The sequence below is a fragment of the Canis lupus genome, chromosome 18, assembly GCF_048164855.1.
Source record: "Canis lupus baileyi chromosome 18, mCanLup2.hap1, whole genome shotgun sequence".
In the NCBI taxonomy this organism is placed as follows: domain Eukaryota; kingdom Metazoa; phylum Chordata; class Mammalia; order Carnivora; family Canidae; genus Canis; species Canis lupus.
Genome location: NC_132855.1, coordinates 44,784,144 through 44,810,519, shown reverse-complemented (window position 1 = coordinate 44,810,519; position 26,376 = coordinate 44,784,144). Strand labels below are relative to the sequence as shown.

Here is a 26,376-nt window from a genome sequence, read left to right as displayed (position 1 = left end):
AATTTTTGAGAAAATGAACACTTTCATGTGAGTTTGAGAAGAATGTCAGCCAGTAAGCATAATCACCATGGAAGAAAACTGACATAACTTTTTCCATCTTAAAATGATCCAGAAATTCTTGGTATCTACCATCAAGTCAATGACAGAAAATACCTACTATGTGACTGATTTCTCTCCAGAGTCCATTGCTACATTATAAATATGTGTGACATATTTGACATCATATGACAAATGATGACAAACATATCATTGTTGGGTAATCAAGAAAGTGACACCTCCAAAGAAAGAAGAAGGGAAGAGAGGGAATGGAGAAGAATCAAAAAATAAGGAAAAGGAGGAAGAGGAAAAAACAGAAGGAGGATAAAAAGAGATATGGAGAGTAAATTTCGAATTTGTTAATTGATAAATACATATGGTAAAAGGTGAGATACAGATATTGAATTTCCTCTTTGGAAAGTTGTTAAATATGTATGGCAAAATTTCTTGGGTAATTTCTAAATGACAGAGGTAAAGAACACAACTTTTGAACAGGTAGAAAATAAAAACTGAATAAACAAAAACAAATTGATATGTGAGCAGTGTAGGTGGTATTGCTCTGTGCTTTGCAGCAAGCTGCATTTTTGTCTTCTGAGTCATCCGGGGTTGGCTGACTTTTCTCCTGATTCTAACATGACCCACTGTTACAGTGAACAGGCCATTCCAGGCCCTTCCTCCTGGAGGATCCGGAGAACTTCCAGAAGCAGAAGGCTACTCTACTGCTCTAAAAAGGAGTGGATCTTTTCAGCCATGAAGCTTATTGTTGAACCTTTTTTTTTTTTTTTTTTTTTTTTTAGATTTTATTTATTCATGAGAGACACAGAAAGAGAGAGGCAGAGGGAGAAGCAGGCTCCATGCAGGGAACCTGATGCACGGACTCTATCTGGAGCCTCCAGGATCATGCCCTGGGCTGAAGGCGGCACTAAACCACTGAGCCACCCAGGCTGCCCATGTACCTCTTCTTAGGTGTGGTGCTGACTCTGCTCTCTGTCTTTATTGGACTAATAGAATCTCTGGGGTGCTTAGTGGAAAGCCCATTGCCTGGGAGCTCCTGGACCACCAGAGGTCAACTACCTAGCACAGAGCCCCCATGCATGTTCCAGATCATCCATCTAGAAGGGTGTGGATAAGATCTCCTTCCACCAGCTATAACCTTGGGTCACTGCCCTAAGCATGTCCAGCCAGGTATCAAGCTCCTGGGCAGCCCAGCTCAGAGCATCAGTGTTATCAGAACTGTTAACAGGCCCTTGAAGGGCCTCTCCATCTGGTTGCTCCTTGTCCTGGAGAGAGCCTATATATTTTATTTATTTTTTAAATATTCTAAGTATTATTTGAGACACACACACACACACACACAGATAGCGACAGAGATAACAAGAAAGAGGAAGCTTTCTCTCTCTCTCTAAAATAAATAAATATTTTTTAAAAATAAATGAATTATAATGGCAAATATGAAATATTTAGAACTGTATGATATTAAAAACATGGCATACCAAAACCTGTGAGAAGTCATTCAAATCATCATTAGAAGAAAGTTAGCATCTTTAAATATTTGTGGCAAAAAGGAAAACAGGCTATGAATTAATGATACAAGCAACCAAATTTAATAGTTTGAAGAGAAATAACAGAATAAATGCCCCCAAAGGATAAGAAATGTTATAAAAGTACACATTAGTGAGCTAGGGGAAAAAAGTTGATTCTTTTTAGAAAGAATAATAAAATAGACATCTGTTAAGAATGATCAAGAAAAGAAAATGAAAGAAGGTACAAATAATATTAGGAGAAATGGCATATATTTTACTTATAGATATAGAAAGGATTAAAAAGATATGAAGCTATGAAGAACTATGATATACAATAAATTTGAAAACTTAAATGAAATTAATAAATTGTAGAAAAATATACTTATAAAATTCGTATAAGAATGCAAAACCTGAATAGTCAATGACATTTAAAGACCTTGAATCTTCCTATTGGAAAAAAAATCAAGCCCATATGATTTTACAGTCAACTTTCAAGGATCAACTATTTCCTGAAAATTAAAAAAAAGATAAAGCCCCTAAACTCACTCTATTATACCAAAGTGAAAAGATAATGTAAACAAGACTAAAGACACAAGCCATCTCACCAATAAGTACAGATTTAAAAAAACATCCCAGAGGCCCCTGGCTGCCTCAGTTGGTAGAACATGGAACTCTTGATCTCCTGGGTTGTAAGTTTGAACCCCACATTGGGTATAGAAATGACTTTAAAATCTTTTTTTTTTAAGATTTTATTTATTTATTCATAAGAGACACACAGAGAGAGAGCAAGGTAGAGACACAGGCAGAGGGAGAAGCAGGCTCCATGAAAGGAGCCCGACATGGGACTCGATCCCATGTTTCCAGGATCATGCCCTGGGCTGAAGGCGGCGCTAAACCGCTGAGCCACCCGGGCTGCCAGACTTTAAAATCTTAAAGAGAAAAAAATCCTAAACAAAATATTAGCAAACCAAATTTAGCAGGTTTATAAAAATACACATCAGTGTCAAGTACAAATACCACAATAGAAAAATGAGCAAAGGGCAGCCCTGGTGGCGCAGTGGTTTAGCGCCGCCTGCAGCCTGGGGTGCAATCCTGGAGACTCGGGATCGAGTCCCAAGTCAGGCATCCTGTATGGAGCCTGTTTCTCTCTCTGCTTGTGTCTCTGCCTGTGTTTCTGCCTCTCTCTCTCTCTCTCTGTGTGTGTGTGTGTCTCTATGAATAAATAAACAAAATCTTTAAAAAAAAAGAAAGAAAAATGAGCAAAAATCTTAAAGAGGCATTTCACAAATGAGAAAGCACGCATAAGATATTCATAACCTCACTATAAGGGAAGAGCAAATTAAGATCACAATCAGATATGAACTAATACTAACCAGGATGTAAAAATAAAGAAGTCTAACAATATCAATCAAGTACTGGTAAACATATAAATTATATTAGAGTCTTCCAGAAACACATTGGAAAAAAATACATATATACATGTAACTTTATATATTGAAAGAGATTTATTATAAGGAATTACCTCATGTGATCATGGAGGCTGGTAAGTCTTACGATCGGCCTCCTACAAGCTGGTGACCCAGGAAATCTGGTGGTGTAGTTTCAGTCCAAGTCCAAAGCCCTGAGAATTGTTGGGGTTAGTCCGAATCCAAGGGAAAGAAAAAAAAAAAAAAAAAACATATGTCATCTCAATCTGTCAGGAAGAGAGAGCAAATTCTCCCTCACTAGGCTTTTTTGTTCTATTTAGGCCCCCAAGAGATCTCCACCAGCTCTGAAGAAGGCAACCTTCTTTGCTGTTTACCAATTCAAATGCTAATCTCTCTAAGAACTCTCTAGAATATACTCACCCAGAAATTCCATTTAACGAAATATCTGGGTATCCAATGTCCCAGTCAAGTTTAATCATATAGTTAACCATCACATGAAGTAACAGAGACTCTTATACAGCTAAGAGAAGCATAAATTTGTTCAATTATTTCAGAACACACGTTGGCACTATCTTCTAAGTTTGAACAAGCACATAGGCTAGAATAAGTGTTTTCAATCTAGGAATATATCTTGAAGAAAGTCTTACATGTGGGTACCAAGAGACATACACTAGAATGGAATTTTCTTAGTAGCACTGTTCATAAGAGCAGAAAACATGGAAACAATCAAAATAACCATTAACAGGAGAATGGATAAACTAACTCATATGATATGTTCTCATACTGGGATGTTATTTAGTAGTGAAAGTGAATAGACTCCAGCTATTCTTTTTATAGATGAGAAAATGTGCATAGAACACCAATTTTATAAATTTTAAAGACAAGCAAAATGAAACCATATGTTCTTCACAAATACATATATATGATAAAGTAATTTTACTAGTAAGAAAGTGGTTAACAAGAAATTCAGGTGAATAGTTGGGCTTGGATATACAAGGGAATGAGATCTAGAAAGAATGTATAAAGAGCTTCAGTGAATGATTCACTGGTTATTTATGATTCTAACATATATATGTTAGGTATATTCTTTTCTACTATCTAATAATGGATAATAAAAGTGTTGCAAAACTGACAGTGATATATTTCAATACAGAAAGACAAAACTTGCTGAGTGGTCACAATGATTCGAGATGAAAACAAAAGAGAACTATGTTTTTAGCTTGCCTACTTTGTGGGGGTGATCATAACAAATATGAAAGATGGAAAGGAAGACAATTAGTGGGGAGGATAAATTTGATTTATATTTACTGCATAAGAATTGGTTTTGAATTTTCTGAAGTATCTAAAATTTAGCTGGAAATATAAGCTTAGAGGTCTCTATTTTGACAGAAAATTAATTACTGCTTTGAGAATACACATTGATAAAATATAGTTGAAATGAAGATGGAGAACTATGCCCAAATATAGGAGGAGTCTGTGAACTGCAAATGGAATCAATGAAGGAAGACAAAGAACATGCAGTCTACACAAGCTCTAGAGTAGTAAAATGTCACAGAACCAAAAGGAGGATGCATGGTCTGAATCTGTGTCCCTCCCAAAATTCAAATGTTGAAGGCCTAACCCCCAAAGGTGAAGGCATTAGGTAGTTGGGCTTTGAAGAAGTGCTTAAGTCATGAGGGTGGAATCCTTATGAAAGGGATTAGTGTTATAAAACAGGATCTAGAAAGATCCCTACTGCCTTTGGCCATGTGAGGACACAGTTAAGAATTAGGCAGTCCGCAAGCCAGAAGAGAGTCTTCATTAGAACCACACTATGGGGGATCCCTGGGTGGCTCAGCAGTTTGATGCCTGCCTTCAGCCCAGGGCGTGATCCTGGAGACCTGGGATCAAGTCCCATGTTGGGCTCTCTGCATGGGGCTTGCTTCTCCCTCTGCCTGTGTGTCTGCCTGTGTGTGTGTGTGTGTGTGTGTGTGTGTGTGTGTGTGTGTGTTTCTCATGAATAAATAAATAAAATATTAAAAAAAAAAACACACACACACATTATGCTGGCACCCTGATCTTGGACTTCCAGTCTTCAGAACTGTGAGAAATAAGTTTCTGTTGTTTACAAGTTACCCAGTCTTTGCTATTTTGCTATGGCAGCCCAAACAGACTAAAACAGAGAATATAATTCAAGAACCAGAAGACTGAAGTTGGTCAAACACTTTAGAGAAGGCTAGGAGAATTGGGTCTTGAAATATGATTTTTCATCTGGCAAAAAAGAAGGTGCAGTGGTAAAACTAAAAAACACACAATACATTTTAAAATAGCTATGATAAATTCATGTAGAAGTTTAGTTTTAACAGTGTCTGTAAGTTAACTAATCCATCTAATTTATCTAATTATCATCATACCCAAACAAAATCTCTAACTAGGCAGATATGTTTTCCAAGCCATGCATTATTTTAATTAAAATCATCATTACTACCTGCAGTTTATTCATCACCATCCTATCATGATGATCCTATTGCCAGCACATCCCCATTGTCCCTAGACGATCTTTGAGTGATATCGTAGAGCATCTTTGAGTGATATCGTAAAGCATGTCTCCCTTTCTGTCACTTCAGGTCCTCACCTACTTCAAAGTCCCTTCTATTTAATTCAATTCTGCAATTAGGTGATCATTTTCACTATGTTGCTTGGCATCTATTCATATTTGTCCTTGACACTTATACTACCTATGTTGTCTTTTTTCTGAAAATGTGTAATCTTCTCTACTAGTTTAAAAAAGTACTATCTTTATTTCATGTTTTTCTAGTGACTGGCATATAATACAATGAGCACTCAATAAATATTTTTAGCTGATTTCTCCTTCTATAGCTCCTTTCTCCTCCTATAATAATTCCCTCCACGTAGGAAGATTTGTCAGCTTTCCACAAGGCACACCGAAGTCTTTTGGAACTCTAGTATTGCCTGGTTTAGTCATTCCCCCCACCCCACCATGCTTCCTACCTTCCAGTCACTTAGTTGCAGTTCTGTCACAGACGTGTTTAACCCATTTCTCCTTTGTAAAGCATTCTTCTCCAAGAAATACTGCCATCATCACACCCCACAGAATTTAGAAGAGCACTCCACACACAGCAGGGACATGTTGACTAATGCTGAATACTTACAAAGAGAATAATTTTTCAATTCATTGATTTTCTGATTCATTATAATGAAAGACATTAATTTTAAACATCTACAATTGCAATTGCCTCTAGTAAACCTTAATAACAGCGTATTTATCAAAATGTGATTCAATGACCTTGGGGAAAAAGACCAGGAAATGAAGTTGAAACAAATAAGTACCCTGCAGAGAAAACAAGCGCTACTTGACTGTGACTAATTGAAAGGAAAGAAGGCATAATTTTTTCAGGAACACAGAGACAAAGATGAACAAAATATTGTCTCTAGAGGCAAGAGAAAAAGAAAAAGTTCAGGACAGAAGTTGAAAAAAAAATCATTAATCCTTACCCCTACCAAAAAATTAGTAGAAAATATTTTGTTGAAATTGTTTAAGAAGAATACGAAATAAAAGTGTATCTTAGGTTTACTTTATCTTTATTTTAACTGAAACATAAAAAGTGTATAAATATCATGCATTCCAGGATCTTAATTTTACCTCTTTGCATTATTTTGTAGTGGTTGCTTTAAGGATCACAATATATATTCTTAACTTTTCACAGCAAAGTTAAGGTTAATGTTAAATCAATTCATATTAAATGTAGAAATCTTGCAAAGTATGAGTTCATTTACTCATCTTTGCATCTTTTTTGCTAAAGTTGTCAAATGTATTACATCTACATACATTATAAACCTCATGATATAATGTTATAATTTCCAGTGCTCTTCATTTCTCCTCCTTCTGTGAAGATCTGAATTTCCATTTGTTTTTATTTCTCTTTAGCCTGAAGAACTTAGTATTTCTTGTAGATCATGCCCACTGTCAACATATTCTTTTAATTTTATCTGAAGATGTATTTGATTTCACCTTTATTCTTATAAGATCATTTTCACTAGATGTAGAGTTTCTGAGATGATATGATTTTGTTCCCTTCTTCCCTCCAGCACTTTAAGGATGATATTCCACTTTCTTTTAGTCTCTATTATTTTTATGATGAGAAGTTGCCAATCATTCAAAACACAGTCTCCTTGTATGCAATGCATCATTATTTTCTGACAGATTTCAACATATTTTTACTTTTCTAAAATATAACAGGGATGCCTGGGTGGCTCAACGGTTAAGTGTCTGCCTTTGGCTCAGGGCATGATCCCAGAGTCCCGGGATCGAGTCCCACACCCAGCTTCCTGTGTGGAGCCTGCCTCTCCCTCTGCCTATGTCTCTGCCTCTCTCTGTGTCTCTCTCATGAATAAATAAATAAAATCTTTAAAAATAAAAAATAATTTGATGATAATGTGTCTAGGTGTATATAATGCAGCTCGGATGCTAATTACCCAGATTTAAGTCAGATTTCACAAGTCAAAGGCACAATCCTCACCTTACTTCAGAAATTAGCTACAGGGTTCCAGGCCACCCATGCTTCTGAACAACTAGCTATAAATTTAAGGGTTACCATTACCCCCTAAAATCCTATAATTCACCAGAATGACTCATAGAACTCAGGAAAGCACTGTCAATAATTGTGGTTTTATTATAAAGGATATAAATTAGGACTAAGTGAAGAGTCTCAAAAAGTAAGATCTCAAACAGTCCCCAAAGCAAAGCTTTTGTGTCCTCTGAACATCTCACCTTCCAGGTATACTAGGTCTAATTACCAATCAGGGAATATCACCTTAGTCCTCAGAGTTTTACTGGAGTTTCATTACATAAGCATGAGTAATTAAATCACTGGCCACATGATTGAGTTCAATCTACAGTCTACCTTGCCCTCACCAGATGTTGGGTTCACATCACCTAATTCAAAGCCCCAACCCTATAAATTACATGGTTAGTCATTCAGTATGGCCAGCCCTATCCTCAGTCATCTCATTAGTTTAAACTCACATGTGGTCCTAGGCCCCCATCATAAATAACAAAAGTATTCCTGTCATTCCAATAAATTCCAAAGATTTAGAGGTTAGGAACCAGAAACAAAGGCCAGACATTCTTCAGAACAGTATGGTTTTCTTTGTATTTATCCTCTTTGGGTTTGTTCTGCTTCTTGAATGTATAAATTTATATCTTTCACTAAATTTGGAAAATATTCAGCCATGTTTTCCTTAGATAGTTTCTACCCATTATTCCTCTCTCCCATTCTTCTTCTGGAACTCTAATTACATATATCTAAGACTTTGGTCCTTGAGGCCTCACTTATGTTCACTTCAACATTATTTGTGTTCTTCAGATTAGATTCAAGTTCTATTGATTTACCTTCAAGATTGCTAACTCTGTTTTGTCATCTGTGTTCTGCTATTAAGTTTATCTGGTGAATTTTTATTTTAGGTAATACATTTTTTTTTTTTTTAGATCTGGAATTTCCATTTGTTTCTTTTTTTTAGTTTCTATTTCTCTCCTAAATTTCATATATTTCATTCATGATGCATATATTTTCTTTTATGTCCTTGAATACATTTATAATAATCACTTTCAATATTTGTCTGCTAATTTCAACATCTGGGGTATCTCTGAGTTCATCTCTATTGATTGTTTTTTCTCTCAAAAATGTGTTACATTTTTATACTTTCAATAGCTAAGGAATGTTAGATTTTTTGGTTTTGTTTGGTTAGCTTGCAACTGAATTAACTGGGCTCAAGAATCAGGTTAGTTATTTTAGATAGGGCTTGGCCTCTTAAAGTTTGTCCCGTTTAGGCACTATTCAAGAGTAACAAGAGATTTATAAAAAGAATTTAAAGATTCCTTTCTCTGGGTCCCTCTTTCCTTTGATTTCTAGCAACTGTACTTATCCCAAACTCTGTTCTCTTACTCTTCAAGCCAGGAAAACTTCAAACCAAAAAACCTGTTTTGTGTCAGACTTTTGCCAAGTTGCAGGGAGCAGACTGAAGCTTGCCCTCATGCCAGAAACTAAAAAACAGAATTCTGAGTACCTCTTTTCTTACAAATATCAATTGTCTCCATATTCCACATTCTCCAATGTCTTCAGATAGTTGTTCTTTATCTTTCAGTTAGAGATTATCTTTGTTACATGTAGGAGCATCAGTCTGACAAGAACAACTCATGCCAGCACTCCCTATGGCCCTTACTTTGTAGGTTAAGAAAACAGAAACAGAGGTGTTTCCTTGTCTATTGGAATTGAGGTTTGCCACTATGAGAGTTGGGTTGTGGCAAGATAGAGGTTATAGTGCAATTTCCATAAGCATAGTAAATATCACTAGTTTGAATTCATTGGAGTGATACCCAATGTTAGTCAAAATTCTATACTATAAAATATTATAAAATAAATGTTAAAATTTTTCATTACATTTTAAGGAGTTTGCTAGCAAAATGCTAAACATGGACGTTCCTAAAAGATGTGTTTTATTAAGTATATTAAAACTGAAATTAGGGCAGCCTGAGTGGCTCAGCGGTTTAGCGCCGCCTTCAGCCCAGGGCCTGATCCTGGAGACGGGATCCCGCCGTCGGGCTCCCTGCATGGAGCCTGCTTCTCCCTCTGCCTGTGTCTCTGCCTCTCATTCTTTCTCTGTCTGTGTCTCTCATGAATGGATAAATAAAATCTTTTAAAATAAAAACTAAAAATAAAACTGAAATTAGCATTCACATTTATATGCAAACAGATATCTAATATGAATGTTTATTTCAAAAGTTAAAATAATGTATACAGGGGAGCCTGGATGGCTCAGTTGGTTAAGCACTAAGCCTTCAGCTCAGGTCATGATCCCTGGGATAGAGCCCCCACAATGGGCTACCTCCTCAGCAGTCAGTCTGCTTCTCCCTCTCCCTCAGCTCCTCCCTCTGTTCATGTTCTCTCTTTCTCTAATAAAAAAAAAATCTTTTTTCTTTAAGATTTTATTTATTTATTTCTGAGAACACAGAGAAGGGAGAGAGAAGCAGAGACACAGGCAGAGGGAGAAGCAGGTGCCATGCAAGGAACCTGACATGGGACTCGATCCCAGGTCTTCAGGATCAGGCCCTGGGCCGAAGGCGGCGCTAAACCACTTGAGCCACCAGGGCTGCCCCTAATAAAAAAAATCTTAAAAATAAAATAACATCTACAAAAACAATTATTACTTTTCTGGATCATAGAATTTAGGGTGTTTTTTTTTCTTTTGTTTAAATATTTTGAGCTATATTGCTTTGTAATAAGAAAAAAGAGTTATTTTCAAATGGAATGCATTCTAAAGGTATTTTATTCATACTAAAACATTGTAATTTTAAAAATATTATTATTATTATTTTTTTAGGTAGGCTCCTTGCCTAACATGGGGCTTGAATTCAGAACCTCAGGATTGAGAGTTGCATGCTCTACTGACTAAGCCAACCAAACACTCCTAAAGCATCGTAAAGTTCTGTCCATTTTTTTCTTCATAGACTGTGTGGTTAATGTTCCAACCAAATCACTAGAAATTCTAAGTTATTATGGGTTCCATTGAAAATAATACTACTAAAATTAAAGTAAATATCTGAGATATTTGTAATTAAGTGCCTCATAGGGATCCCTGGGTGGCGCAGCGGTTTGGCGCCTGCCTTTGGCCCAGGGCGCGATCCTGGAGACCCGGAATCGAATCCCACATCGGGCTCCTGGTGCATGGAGCCTGCTTCTCCCTCTGCCTGTGTCTCTGCCTCTCTCTCTCTCTGTAACTATCATAAATAAATAAAAATTTAAAAAAAAGTGCCTCATAAACTTATGTCCTAATACTATAAAGTCTTTAAGCAGTAAAAGAATTTGAAAGCTTAATTTTTAAAGGAAAAAATGTTATACATAAAAAAATATTCAGAATGTAAAAGTAAGCAGATGTTTTGAAAGCAAAGATCCGCATTAGTAGTGAAATTTTAACCTTCTATTTGTACATAAAAGTCAGCAATGATTTCTAGATTTTGAAGAAAAATTTAGGCTTTACCTTTCTTCCCATGAAGAGAATGTTTTTTGAGCTTTATGAATACTGTCACGTGTAAGTTCGAGCCCCACATTGGGGTATAAAGATGACTTAAAAATTAAAAAAAAAGAAAAATCTTTAAAAAAGAATTCCTGTCACAGGTTGGCTTCTTCAGGAAGCAGGTGGTGTGATAACATTTTGAGGGTAGGATATTTGTTAAGGAGTGCTTTTGGGATCAACACCTGTAGGATGGAAGGAAAGGAAGCAGGACTGAGTGAATGCATAAGTTGTGCTGTTATACATTTCCAATGAAGTTCTCAGTGAATTCCACGGGAAGTGCTAAAGCTGAAATGGCCCACTGGAGTTACCCACGTTATGTCAAATTGGTAAGCCATTTTATCCTTTCCTCTGTTAGTCATTGGAAGACCATGCCTGGATGGATACAACCTTGAGCAAAATGGTCTTTGTGGCTGAGACAATCCTTGAAGGGGCCTACCACCAAAGGCTATTTGTGGACATCACTCTCAGCAGGTGAGGCAATGTGTCCTTCCTTGAAGGGCTCCTGGTCCTACATCTCCACATTTATCACAATTATGAAATTTCCTTTCTATTTTTAAATTTAACTCAGTGCTACGTTCAGTATGAAACAAATAAATCTATGCCCATATTTAAGGAAAATTGGAAATCTGGATTATCTACCAGCATGATAGGGTATAGAATTCTGGGCAGTAAAGGGTTCATCTGTTAAATGTTTTTTTTTTTTTTTAAGATTTTATTTATTTATTCATGAGAGACACAGAGAGAGAGAAAAGCAGAGACACAGGTGGAGGGAGAAGCAGGGGGAGGGAGAAGCAGGCTCCATGCAGGGAGCCCGACGTGGGATCCGATCCCGGATCTCCAGGATCACACCCAGGGCTGCAGATGGCACTAAACCGCAGCGCCACCGGGGCTGACCTCATTTGTGAAATGTTTGAAACATAATTATTTTAACTAAAAATGAGAGACATGAGAAGTAGATGGGATTATCTGGCAAAATATCTAAGAAAGTACAAATACTGCATAAGAATAAAATAATCTTCAGGAACCACACTTTGCTGCTAAATTTCTTTAGAATTCTAAGAGGTAAAAATTGAGTGCATCAACCAATATGCTAGGCAGTGAAGCTTCTGTACTCTGAGGGTTGCAGCTAACCTTTGTGCATCCTCTGCGTAGGTCCACAGTGCAGAAGCAAGAGAAGGCTGTACATTAGGAACCACAGAGAAAAGGAAGAAGAATGCAAAATAATAAACACAAGGCCCAGCAATAGAAAAAGATGTCAGGCATAAAGAACTGTTCTGCAAAGTCAAAAGGCTATGCAACATAACATGAATACAACCTTTATTTGAATTAGATTAGGTCGTCTGGTACTCCACATGACCCAGACTAGATACACATTCAGTAGGCAGTATTGCAAGTCTTCTGACAGGAAATGCCAAGGGGAGGGACTGCTTTCTAAAGAAACAACACACCTTGAAAACCTTCTTAGCCCCGAACATCATTCCTCTTAATACTCTCTAACACTGTAGTTATTCCCAGAAACTCTAATTATTTTCCACTACGAGTTCCCTGCTTCCCAAAACTTCTCTTACAGTTTCCTCATATGCCCATTCTTTCCACCTTCTTTCTTTCTTCTGTAGCTTTTTTTCTTACTTTTTTTTTAAGATTTTATTTATTGAGACACACACACAGAGAGAGAGAGAGAGGCAGAGACATAGGCAGAGGGAAAAGCAGGCTCCATGCAGGGAGCTTGATGTGGGACTCTATCTTGGGACTCCAGGAACACGCCCTGGGCTAAAGGCAGGCGCTAAAGAGCTGATCCACCCAGGCATCCCTCTTCTGTATGTAGCTTTTTATTATGTAGCTTCACATAGGCTTTCTGGTTTCATTTGTTTTACCTTATTTATTTATTGAAACCTACACTTGAATTTAGGAGACCAAATGATAGCCCCGAGGGACCCCCCCCCCCCAAAAAAAAATCCTTTCTCTTATGTGTAAGTGGATGTTCAAGGTGAAAAAGGAGACCACTAATGTTCATAATTCAGTAATTATGACTTCCCCATGCAATTTATCTCTACTGCACTAGTAAGAATAGTACACTGTATTTTGGAGTTTCTTTATTAGATGTGGTGGATTTTGTTAGGGGTGATTGGGATCTAGATTCATTTGTGAATTCTGAAATAATAAATACAGATAAGTTTTCTGGAACTATCTTATAGACTACAACTATCAGGTTCCTCTAAACTCTGCTGGGTGGAGATAAAGAACAACTTGATGCTTAGTCCTTTTTCAGATTAGAGGAAATATGCTTTAAAACCCATATCTTATGTTAACTTTTAGCTAGAATCCCTGAGTAACATAGCACATTCAACTCCCTACATCTAGTTGTTTGGGGGAGTTACCATCTAAAAGACCTACAGTGGATTGTATAGCAAGAACACAGCCAGTAAAAAAATAAAAGATGGCTAATTGGGGATTACTATGGACCAGCCAACATCATGGTGAATTTAAGGGTAGAAAAACCAAGAAGTTTTAGGTTCAGAGGTTTAGATATTTATTATAAAGGTGGACCATTTTCCTACAGGGAATGATTATAGAAAGAATGAATGCTGGCTTAGTAGGCATCTGAGAGAACATTGGAAAATGGAATTACAGATTATTGCCATTTCTAATCATTGTGATTCTAAACAATATAGATTCACACACTTCATTCAACAAGTATTTGACGAGCCTTCCTCATCAGATGCTGAGCTAGGTCTTGGAGTTGCAGTGGTAAACAAGTAGACAAGGCCATAGGGAAGGGAGACAGGCAACAAACAAGTAAGCAAATATGTAAATAAAAGGGATTGTTGCAGATAGTGGCAAGTGTTACAGAGATAATAGAATAGAAAGCGACTGAGAGGAGGGTGCTATTTTGGACATGGCAGTTCCAGAAGATACCTCTGAAAAGATGACATTTTATGCTGGGGCTCAAATGATAAGAGTTGGCCAAAAAAGATAAGAAGAGCTGGCTGTATTAGAACATGCCAAACAGAGGGAACAGCTAGCAAAATGGCATTAATATGGGTTTCCGTTAGGTGTGTTCAAGAGAGTATCACTAACTGTCAGGGGCCAAGTTATATGGTACCTTAAAACTTTGGATTTTACTATCATTGCAATGGACAGATACTGGTGAATTTTAAGCTAGAAAAGAAAATTATCCGATTTACATTTTAAAGTCTCCCACAGACCACTCTGTGGAGCATGGATCAAAGGGGTCAAGGGTAGAAGTAGCATTATCAATGGCTTTTACTACAGTCTGAAGAAGGTAAATAGGGATAACAGTGAAAGTGGTGAGAGGTTATAGGAATCGGGAAATATTTAGGAGATTTGGTCAAACAGATTCACTGGTGGATTGGATGTGAGATGCCAGGAAGAGTGGAAGCAAGATTGACTGAGTGTTTTGGCTTTATCAGTCATGTGAATGATAATGCTAATAACCAAGATAGGGATGACTGAGAAAAGATTATGTTATGGAAGTTGTGGGAAGGAGGTACAAAAATGCTCTATGCTTACACGGATGGGCTTTGCAGAAAGATCCTTGAATGCCCTTAAATGGAATGAAAATTTTGTGGATGTGTTCACACAGACTTTAAGTGGGAGTATGCAAAAATTTTGTTAAATCCTTTAGAGAATTTAAAAAGATAACTTTGGAAAGTAAGGTTAGGCACTTCTTAACATCTTGCTGTCTGGCTTTTCTTTTTCTTTTTCCTTTCCTTTCTGTTTACAATTATGTGAAAGCAGAGAAGAAAGATTAAGTTGTTATTAAAGAATTTAAAATATATGTAAGGAAAAAGACATATCTTGAGAGTTAGTCTTTTTAATTTAACTTCACTGAGAATATAAATGTATACAGAGTAGACTTTGTACTAAAAATACTTCTGAATTCCTTTTTAATTTCCTTGTTATCATCAAGATATTTTGGCATTCCTTGGTATAGGCTATGTTATTGCCCTCCTGGGCTCCCCTAAACAGACATCTTCTTTGCCATGTCCAAGAGACATCTTTTACCTTGAGTTTTTTGAGCTCTTCTACTGAGGAATAACTAAGAGTATCTCTTGTAATCCTTTCCATAAACAGGCATTGTATTAGGATTGAATCAGGAAAAAAAAAAACCACTATGAATATAGTATGGAATAAGGGATTTATTATCAGTATTGGAATTAACACAAATATGAGAGAAGCTGAGGAAAGAAAGATCTGAATGTGAATAGTTGGGAGGATTAGAGAAAAATCACTTAAAATGGACCACAACAGAAGGTATGAAAAGGTTGTGGAAAAAAGAAAAGAAAGAAAAGAAAAGAAAAGAAAAGAAAAGAAAAGAAAAGAAAAGAAAAGAAAAGAAAAGAAAAGAAAAGAAAAGGTTGTGGAAGGCTGTTGGGGCCTAAAGTCATTGTAAATTAGCAGGTTAGAGAGTCTGGAAGAGAAGCTAGACAAACAGTAGAATAAAGCAAGAATACATTTTTCTTCCACAAGTACAAACTGGAACCAATACTGGTCATTCATTATGTCAAACACCAAGGAAGCAGACCTTAGACCTGTAGAAAAAGTTGCTGCTATTGACCATCTTGCTATATATGCTAATAGGTCCAGAATTGGAAAAGCTAAAGGAGATCTCATGGGAGCTAGAGAAGCTATAGGCCTGGATACTAATCCATGTGAACAAGGTGAGCCAGCACATCAGTAACTACACACACACACACACACACACACACAAGCTCATGCATGTGCAAGTACACAAGCATGTACTGAGCAGTGTTGCCTAAAGCCCTGCATCAACTTCTGAGCTGCTGTTTCTCCCTTCCAAATCTCATGCAAATTTCTCTAGTGGCCAACTCTAAATTAAAACTACCAAAGAAATAAATTCTAAGAACTATTGTTACAGCTGAATCAACACAGTATGAAATTACCAGTCATGCTGTTCACCAAAATACCAAAAGAAAGAAGACAGTGATTCACCTCAACCGCAATTATGGCCCTAATTAAAAAGACATGAAGTGAGGCTGGATGTATTTGAGACTTATAAAATATGATGGGACAGGGATGCCTGTGTGGCTCAGCAGTTGAGCACCGCCTTCAGCCCAGGGTATGATCCTGGAGTCCCGGGATTGAGTCCCACATTGGGCTTCCTGCATGGAGCCTGCTTTTCCCTCTGCCTGTGTGTCTCTGCCTCTCTCTGTGTTGCTCATGAATAAATAAATAAAATCTTTAAAAAAAATTTTTAAATAAAAAATAAAATGTGATGGGACAAAATAACTCTGTGAATTCAACTTTCTGGTTCCAACCACCCTACAATTTCATCTGAAATTCTCAGACATGACTAGCATTTCCATAACAGTTTTTATAAATTTGGGCTACTGTTGTTAGTAAAATGTTGGCCTGGGTGGATCATAGCTATGACTCAGTCCTAATTCCTATGTGCCTATGTAAATAAAATGGGTCAAGATTATTCAATTTTATGTCCTCTCTAATTATGCTACAGTCCTTTATATCTAGTCTCACAGTAATGTTTTATAAGTAGTAATCTTTAATTTCTTGCTGCAACAGTTTAATATCTTAGAAGGAAATAATATGAAATTGGTGTACTTACTGTTTTCTTTCCTCTTTGAGCTATAATTTTCATACATGACAGATCTCATCTTCTTTTAACAAAATGTGTTTATCGGCTATAAATCACCATTTTTCCTTGATAAAAAAACAGTACCTTTCATCTATGCGAGAATTTTCTTGTCAGAAGTTTTACATGGCAAGACAAATGATAATATTAACATTTTCTCTAAGGTATCTTTTCATATGAGAGATAATTTCCTTAATGAAGATATGCAATCATTCCTAACTGTTGGAGAGATAATTTACACAGTAGGCAAAGAGAAATCCAAATTTGAAATTAATGGCATACAAAGAACAGTTATCACAGTTCAAGATCAACCTGCAGAGGTTTACCTGAAGGATTATTAATTACTTTTCATTTCAGAAGGGGAAAGGAATGATAAAAGAGGTGGAAGATACCATCCCCAAATAAATATCAGTCATTACAATAGAAGAGTTGTAAAGAGAAAAAATTCATATTAACACAGTATTCAGTTCCCCATAATTAAATTATTAATGAACTAAGAAATGATAAAAGTTCATGCAGAGAATAGAAAATAACATTAATGTTTTAGTCAAATTCAATTCTAGCCCCAGCTTTCATATTTCTCAAAAAAAGGAGTATCTCAGAACATTGACAAGGTATAGCTGGCACATCAAGTTGAAGTAGAAGCTTCATACTAAAGTAAGGCACCAGATTCAACTTTAGATCTTTTTCTTTTTTCTTCTTATTATTTTTAATTCCAGTATGTATAATTAACATACAGTATTATATTAACTTTAGGAGCAAAATACAGTGAACAAATTCAGATTTTAAAGGAAATGATCACAAAATTCTTGGGCGTTCAGGTCCTTCATCTCCGAAGGGTAAGGAATAGGGGATACCTGTTCCCTTTCCTCACTTTTGATTGCATAGGCAGGGGCCCTCAAGAAGCCTACTGAGAAAGCACATTGTCTTATTCCTGTAGTGGTGAGGTTTAATGACTAGTTTGATTCCTGTCCAAGGAAACCAAGAAGTCAAGAGATTGGCTCACTAATTGCTGTGGTGCTAAGGGAGAAGAGTTCCTATTGTTTGGAGATTGGCCTGCACTTTCAAATTTGCCCAGGTCAAGTCTACATGAGGGCTTCCCATAGCTGGAGGTGGGCCTATATATTAAGAAGAACTCACCTTGGATTCAGTTCAATAGAGCTACTGAAAGCGATCAAGGGTCCATCCACAAGGATAGGATCTAAGTGAATCCCATATATCTAGAGGTAGCAAGGTTAGAAAGATCAAGGCAGCATTCAAACACAGATTCATCTACTAGGGAAGCAGAGGTGAGAGACCCCAGTGGTGAGACTCTTCCAAATACCTACAAAAGCATCCATGAAAGAATTAGCCCTAAATGTCTGCCAATCCCAGGAACTCACATCTAGCCCACCAAAGACAAGTTCAAGTAAAAATATTCTTATTATCTTTTTCTTCCTGCTTCTCATGCTCCAAATCTAGAATGGCCTGAAGCCAAGGTTAGCAAAATGGCACCTAAAATCAGGACTACCTGAAAAAAGGGGGGGCGGGGAATGTATCTTTCAGTTAAGGGAAGAGTTTTGATTATTACACAAGAACCAACACTCTAATTTCTAAATCCAGACTGTTTGGGGGCCTTTTAAGGAATGGTTATTATCTAAGAGAGAGTAGAAAACCTTGGGGCTAGGGGCTCCTGGGTGGCTCATTTGATTAAGCCTCCAACTCCTGGTTTCAGCTAAAGTCATGATCTTAGGGTCTTGATATCAAGCCCCACGCAGGGCTTCCTGCTTAGTGGGGAGCCTCTCTCACTCTCCCCGTGACTTTCCCCAACTCATACTCTCTAATAATAAATAAATAAATATTTTTAAAAAGAAGAAGAAAAGAAAACCTTGGAACTCAAATTTAATGGTGGGGGAAAAGATCTAAAGATCTTGAAAAGATCTAAAGACATAATGGGAAACAAACAAAAACATGTTTTATTAGGTCTTATGGTTAGGGCTTATTCAATGTAAAAGTAATTTTTAAAAAATCACTCACGCATAAGCCTTATACTAATTCTACCCTATAAGGCTTGTGAGAGTAAACAACTTATTCTCTACTTGCCCTACATATAGACTCATCCTTTCTATTGTTCAATTACTGCCACCTCATTTTTACTCATTAGAAAATTTCTTAGCATTCTGTTAGGTCAGGGGAGCCAATGTATAATTGCCAAACTTTATGGGTTTTTTTCCTCTTAGTTTTGTTAAATACTGGGGTTTGAGCCTTATTTTTCTTACTAATAATTATATAAAAGAATTACATAAAATGAGAAGCTTTATATTAACTTCTGATATCTTCTTTTTTTCCCCTCTTGTCTGTTAGCATTCAGTTTGGTTAACAAAAATTGGAGAATACCCCATAACTGTACTTGCCTCACTAACAGACATTTCCAGATTAAATACAATATGCACTGAGAAAAGGACCTAAAGAGTACAATTTTAATGAAATACTAACAACAGGGGATCCTTGGGTGGCTCAGCGGTTTAGTGCCTGCCTTCAGCCCAGGGTGTGATCCTGGAGACCCAGGATCAAGTCCCACATCGGGCTCCTTGCATGGAGCCTGCTTATCCCTCTGCCTGTGTCTCTGCCTCTCTCTCTCTCTCTCTCTCTCTCTCTCTCTGTGTGTCTCTCATGAATAAATAAATAAAATCTTAAAAAAAAAAAAAGAAATACTAACAACAGAAATAAAGCTCTAGTAGGTTGAAGAGTCAAAGGGATATGGGGAAATAGATACCAGAAATGAATACTAAAATTTCTGGGAGCTCTACAGTAATCAAATGAGAAATTTAGTGCTGTTGGAAGAGTTAGATTGAATGAATAAATTAATTTAAAGTCCAATCAGAATTATTACAAATCAATTTTTAAAAATTATCTCTTTTAAGTGTGTATGGCCCTTAGGAAAGATTTTTTAAAACTACATATGTTTTTTATGTTCTATACAACTTTTGAACAAAATAAGTTCTTAGTAAATTTCACTTCTGTTCATACAACCATGTACTCTGGTAAATTATTTGTTTTTCACCTTCTCAGATTATAATCTCTGCCATGTATCCTACGTAGGCTAGATAATGGGTGCAATGTACACAAATGCTATTCCATTCCAAATGCTATTCCATTCTCTTACCATTTGTGGAGTGATAGTCTAACACACATGGAATGCTATTCCATTCCAAATGCTATTGCATTCTTATTGTGTGTGGATTGATAGTCTAACACACATGTATAGTGTGACAGCACTCCAGCCGGTCTTAAGGGTTAATTTGCTCCAAGTTAACATACTCCTTGCCTGCCCACTTAAGGCCCTTGATCTTTAAAAGCACTAGTTTGCCTTCTTTAATATTTACAGATCACTGGCCTTGGGAAATAAAGGACCAAAACTTCTTAGGCCACAGAGCCCAGTAAGTCTGTTTGAAGCTGCCGTGGCTTTTTGATTAGCCCAGCAATCTTTTAGCAAAATGTTGTTTTTTTTTTAAGGTCACACGAATTACTTTTCTGACTTCTGCATATCTATAGAGTTTACCCTCCTTTCCAAAAAGAACAGAGTACTGTTGCACAACCACCTCCTGGTGCCAAGGAATCAGAACCTCTTTTACAATTTCTGATTACCAAGATAGCTATGTAGCTGGCATCATTGAGTTTGCATGTAATCAAGAAGTGTCACAGACCACTGTGACCCTTTAATTAATTAAACCCATTTAAAAATCACTGGGCCAGGCAGAAACCTTGGAGTTGACCTTTGGACAAGTATCTATCTTCTCCCCAGATGGTTGGTCTCCTGAATAAAGTTCCTATTCCTTTCAAACCTAATTTCTTGAATAGTGGCCTTTTGAATGACAGGCAGCCAAACCTGGGTTTCAGTAACAATAGGACAATGACTTACATGTTCTTACAATACCTTTTTCTAGGAAAGCATATTCTAGATGATTAATTTATGATGAGATAGTAATAAAGACATAAAATAATGCATGAATATGTTAATATAAGCATTCATTTCCTTATTTTGAATTACTATTCAAATTATCTAAGAATTCTATTTTACTGTGGGTGGATATTGCTTTATGTACTAGAGTAACAAGCAACAAAGAAAATGGGCTAGGTAAATGAGAATCCTAAATACATTACTGAATTTCCTGCTGTATGAACATTCTTGCTTTGGACAGTCAGGAAGCAGCATTATCAGAGGTCCTTCTGATAATTCCACTGCCATTCTTAAACCTGTAGATGATTACAAGAAAGCATTAAAAAGAGAGCAATCAATGACTCATGGTATAGTAGAAGCCCCTTAAAATACTTTTGTTCCTCTAGTAAAATTAATTAACAATGAGGGTCTTAAAAACATGATTCAACCAATTCTCAGGATTTCTACAAATATTTCTAAGAAAATAATTTTTTAAAAAAAAGATTTTATTTATTTATTCATGAGAGACACGGCGGGGGGGGGCGGGGAGGGCAGAGACATAGGCAGAGGGAGAAGCAGGTTCCCCATGGGGATCCACATCTGGGACTCGATCCTGGATCCTGGGATCATGACCTGAGCCTAAGGCAGCTGCCCAATCACTGAGCCACCCAGGCATCCCAGAAAATAACCTTTTGTTAACATTCTTCAAAGTAAAAACAAGGTGCATGAAGAACAAAGCAAAATCATATTCAATAGGAATAATTTCCTCTACTAACTATGAATTCAGGTTTCAGAAATATAATTTACTTCTTGCTTTGATTAACACAACTACTCTGCTTAATTATTCTTGCTTAGTTATTCCAATAGTGATGATAGTGTCCCAGCACATAGTTGAGTATGTGGGATAAATTAGGAACTAAGTAATTCTTACATATATGAACAAACCATAAATCTCTAGGAAGAAAGACAATAAATCTACTCTTTCTTCATATAGGTTTTGTGTCAGGGTAATAATTATATGGCCTGAAAATACACTTTGACAATGCTGTATTTTTATCTAGAGATGAAGTTTAGCTGGTACAGGGCTCTCATTTGTTCAATCTATTTACCTTTTATTATCTAGGAGAACTTGATTTAATCACTGAGTGTAAGATCTGAATTAATAATCTCTTTCAAAGTGGTAACATTTTTAATGGTATGAAACTAAAAGAATTTGTGTTATTTTTGGAGATTATAAGGCTGACAAGTAAGAATAACTCTGTGCCCCACTTTAGGTGATTTGTCTATCATAGGAGTTAGCAATCTAGCCCCTGTGTTTTGTAAGAATAAGTTAACTAATTCTAATATATACTCAGGGAGTATATATTGAGTCTGCGGCCTGAGCCAAATGGTCCCTGCTAGGAAGTATTAAGGAGTATAAGATGTAGACATCTAAACACTTGGAGATGACCACGTAGCCAGATTATTTTAAAAAAATAAAATGTTTCAAGATCGAGGTGGCAATGAGACATAAGAATGAAACTTTCAAGAAAGCAACTTTATAAATGTTCCCACGTGGAATATGGATATGATAGCTGGAACTACAGCAGTCATTCTGAGACTATGAGGGGGTTTTGAATACAGTGATATGATCAAATGCTTAAGTATAGGAAGGAAAAAACACCCCTGGAGATCATATGGATAAAGGGTTACAGAGAAGAAGAACTTTGGATTATATTTTCTCTGTATATAAAAACTAGTGAAGCCTGATATCAATGTGTTATAGAATCAATAAAATAATTAAGGTTAGAATGAATCTTAAAGGAGCAATGTAAACTGCCACCCTCTGTTATACTGAGGGTATAGAAGCTTTCCTCTTTCCACATATTCCCCCACTGGAGGATCTCCCACACTAAAAACTTGAAATTCTTTTAGTAGAAGTTAGGGCCTTTTGTTCATTTCACAAATACATATAAAGACTAAAAGTAGATGCCCCGAGGAATCAATGCACTGAGTTAAAATCATGTCAGGTTATAAAATGAAGGTATCATATTCATGCCTGAGATCCAGTTTTGATGGGCACTGTGAGAGGAAAGCAGAAGGGTACTTAGTACCTGTAGTAAAAAGAAATTATAGTGTGTGTGTGCAGGGGAGTGGAGGGTGTGGATGCAAAAAAGAAAGGTTAAGAACATTACAAACAAACTATTATTCCAACATTTTGTCCTTGGGGTGGTTCTAGAAGAGGAAATGCAGAGAGAAAATATTCTGTTAGTAAATACTAGGAAATCCAATTTAATGATTACTTCTTGCTAAACCATAATATTCATAACAAAAACTATAGATGCAGAATAAGAGAACTGTAGATGCTAAAGAGTATCAGAAAGTTAATCTCATAGCAAATTTTGGGATAAAATATTTACCTCCTGAGTAACTATATTAATAGAGAGAAATTATATCAATAATATAAAACAATAAAAATGTTTGTATAGTTTGAGAGTAAAATATAGCAGTATATTTTCACTTTTGTGTTGTGAATGAGATTTCCTGCAAATTTGGGTACAGTTATTATCTTATAAAAAGAAACAGGCTTGGGATGCCTGGGTGGCTCAGCAGTTGAGCATCTGCCTTTGGCTAAGGGCGTGATCCCAGAGACCCTGGATCAAGTCCCACATCTGGCTCCCTGCATGGAGCCTGCTTCTCCCTCTGCCTGTGTCTCTGCCTCTCTCTCTGTGTGGTGTCTCTCATGAATAAACAAAATCTTTAAAAAAAAAAAAAAAGAAAGAAAGAAAGAAAGAAAGAAAGAAAGAAAGAGGCTCATTTATTTCCATGCTTACCCTCCTTTCCTACCCAGTTCCAAGTTCATCCTGGTTTAGGCCTGTGGTTGATGTCACAGGAAACATCTGCCTTAAGCAGATCTGAAAGACCTGCCCATCCATCAAAAATCCTTTCCACTACCTTGCTATGGTAACTGAAAATTCCAGCAATAGTTATTTCTCCTCAATGAAGTAATCAGGAGCCATTTAGTAGGCAACTGCTTTTACTAGGAGTAACTTTATTCCAATTCCACCTAGAAACATGTTGACACACTTAATTTGTCAGAATGGCTAGACAGTCCTTGGAAATGTCCTTGGCAAATAAGCTGTAGGCTGGCTAAGTCTTGATATGAGAGGGAGGGAAAAGAGGGACCTAAAGAGGGCTGCCACAGGAGAAAAAGCCACATTAGGAATTCATTTATGGGTTCTGGGAAATTAGTTTTTGGTGTAGAGGAGAAGGGGCAGGCATTTCAAGGAAGTTAGTGAATACCCAAGGGAGTGGTGGAAAATTGGTGGAAAATTGATGACTGTTTCATATAGAGACCCTTTAACTTAGTTACGTTGACATCTCTTGGACAGCAGAACCAAAAGCATGATAGACAAAAGGTAGGAATCTAATAGAAGGCGAGAAGACAAAAGATCAATTTAGATGACCCACAGAGCAGCTAAAAAGGTCAGACAGTTTTCATTTTAGTTTGATGACAAAAGTAAACAGCACAAAATCATAAAATGTTAGATTTTTAAATTAAACATTTGCTCATTTTATATTTAAAATAATAGCTATGCTAAAATATTTATCAAATTAAATGTAATGGGGTATTCCAAGATTATATTCTGGAACAGAAAAAGGTTGTAGTTGAAGAAGTAATGAGATCAAATAAAGTCTGTAGTTTATAGCATTGTGCTAACATAAATTCCTTAGTTTTGACAAACAGTTGTATGTTAACATTAGGGCAAGCTGAGTAAAGGGTACATGGGAACTCTTTGGGCTCTCTTTGTAACTTCTCTGTAAATTTAAATTCATTCCCCAAAAATGCTTATTAGATTTTATTAGAATAGCTCTAGTCTATACTAAAACACTTTTTTGAAACCAAATTGCGAGTTATGCCAATGGTTCATTTGGGCCTATCATGCTTATTCCACAAAATTCTCTAGTGCCACTGAGAGTAATATAGTTTGCCTACACTCTCATCTTTTGAGCAACCACGGAGAAGGCATTGTCTTCTCAACTGCAGAGACAATGACAGGTTCACCCAATAATGACCTCTGCATCAAGTCTGGATAACCTCGGGCCATTACACCTCCTGTTCATGTCTGCCACACATTTTACAGGCGACAGTTCACAGTTTCACGTTTCTTTTACTGCCTGATACCCGGAGCTGTAATAAATACCTCAGGCTCTGACTCTGTTTTGTCCAAGATAAATATACTTTCTCCTTGGTTTATAGTACCTAATGTTCCTCTGGATTTTAGGATGTTTTAATACCATGTTCTCATTTATTTTTCATTTGCTGTTATCATCACATGTATAGATTACGGGAAAGAAAACAATTTTGGCTTGCGTCCACTGTTAAAGAAAAAATACTTAGAAAATAAACAAGTAGACTGGGCTTAACACTCTTCGGACAGCAAGAGACCAAGTAAAGATAATAATTTAAATGGCAGCATAGAGCGGCAGGACTAAGCATCTACAGACCAACAGCCTAACGTTCTCATGACTTCTCACAGGTTCATCGACAACCACAACTTTACTGACCGGCGGGGGAAGAGCGAGGTTCCGTAGCATCAAAGCAACAAGACAGGACAGGGATATTTTTCACATTTTGTATTTCTAAATAAGCCCTTTCAAAAAAGGTGTGTGTGTGTGTAGAAGTATGAAAAGGATTCCAGAAATGAAGAGTCTGAGTGGTTAAGAAGGATCCCTGTAAAACTGGCCGCGCGGTGCACGGCTGCCAACTTGGCTGTGGACTTTTTAACCGCCCGAGGCCTGAGGGAGAGGCGGGGGGCGGGGCGGCGGGGGGCGGCCGGCGGGGCGGCCGGCGGGGAGGACGCGGAGGTGGCCGCTCTCCGCGGGTGCTGCCCCGGCCGCCGCGGAAAGGTACGCTTTTTAATTCTCACAAAGGTGCGCTTTACAAGCGAGGTGGAGGAAGATCCTGGTCTCCGCGCCTCCACGAAGCTACCGTCTGGCCAACGGTTGACGACAAATGTCCTTCCCCACTAGACACCGTGAAGTTGTTACGGACCTCAGGTCCTGATATCTGTGTCCCAAGTTTTAAGTGCACGGCCTCCGAGCATTTACTAGAGATTACTCAGCCCGTGCGTGGACGAACAGGCTCTTTTGTTCGCACGTGAATTGGTGACTTTCGCGCGTCTTGTTTTCTGGTCTGTCGGCGGTTCTTCTGGTTTTTCTCCCCCTCGCTTCACCTAGTGAGGGCTGTGGTACTTTTGGTTTCCTCCGTTAGCGTCAGAATTCCTGCAGTCTCCCGTGCCATCCCGTACAAAATGTTAATTCCGCAGGTATCCACGCCGCCCTCGACGGTCCGTTGCCACAGGGCGCCTCGGCACTTTTCGGTGATTTCCGCTGCTTCACGCCTACACAGAAACTTAGCTTTTCTCACCTCCCCTAAGGGACGCCGCTCGGCGCCTGCGCCTATCCGCGGGAGGTCACCATACAGCGCATGCGCCGTCCCTGCGGCTGCGGGCGAGGAAAAATAGTGTCGACGGCGCGTGGTGACGTAGAAATTCCGCGCGTTACCTGAATGTGTTCACCTTCCGCGGGCGTGAGTCCTGGCCTGTCGCAGTGATGGTGCACTGCAGTTGCGTGTGGTTCAGAAAGGTCCGTGACTGGTGTTTCTCATCCTAATGCCTAGAGCTTGGTGCCTGTAGGCCCACCTGAGCGCTCTGGTTCCCCCTTCCTCCTCTTTTTTTTCTTTCCGAGGGCCTCTTTCCTCCTTGGCTCTAGTGTATTTGTCCC

The 26,376-nt window shown here is 37.6% G+C and overlaps 2 protein-coding genes and 1 long non-coding RNA gene across 15 annotated transcripts in view; 2 read left to right on the top strand and 1 right to left on the bottom strand.

Annotated features, from left to right (window-relative positions):
* Nucleotides 1-26,112, bottom strand: part of FAM237B (family with sequence similarity 237 member B) — a 37,574-nt gene extending 11,462 nt beyond the window's left edge. For 5 of the 12 annotated variants that reach the window (XR_012011068.1, XR_012011069.1, XR_012011072.1 and 2 more), the window contains exons 1-6: nt 25,159-26,112; nt 20,835-20,927; nt 17,832-18,015; nt 16,665-16,759; nt 5,978-6,133; nt 3,082-3,180 (exon numbers count right to left, since the gene is read on the bottom strand). The gene's annotated coding sequence lies outside the window, so the exon portion shown is untranslated. Of the gene's footprint in view, nt 1-3,081; nt 3,181-5,977; nt 6,134-11,023; nt 11,242-16,664; nt 16,760-17,831; nt 18,016-20,829; nt 20,928-25,158 lie in introns of all 12 variants that reach the window. The other 7 variants (XM_072784265.1, XM_072784270.1, XM_072784269.1 and 4 more) reach the window with 4 other exon arrangements.
* On the top strand, nt 159-25,244 carry LOC140609115 (uncharacterized). The gene is made up of 3 exons (XR_012011073.1): nt 159-422; nt 11,415-11,530; nt 25,131-25,244. It is a non-coding gene; the product is annotated as an uncharacterized lncRNA (long non-coding RNA).
* GTPBP10 (GTP binding protein 10) overlaps nt 25,954-26,376 on the top strand; it is a 28,364-nt gene continuing 27,941 nt past the window's right edge. Inside the window, exon 1 of one of the 2 annotated variants that reach the window (XM_072784264.1) lies at nt 25,954-26,238. In XM_072784264.1, coding sequence (XP_072640365.1) covers nt 26,206-26,238 — 33 coding nt within the window. In that variant the 5' untranslated portion in view covers nt 25,954-26,205. The remainder of the gene's footprint in view (nt 26,239-26,376) is intronic. The other variant, XM_072784263.1, reaches the window with a different exon arrangement.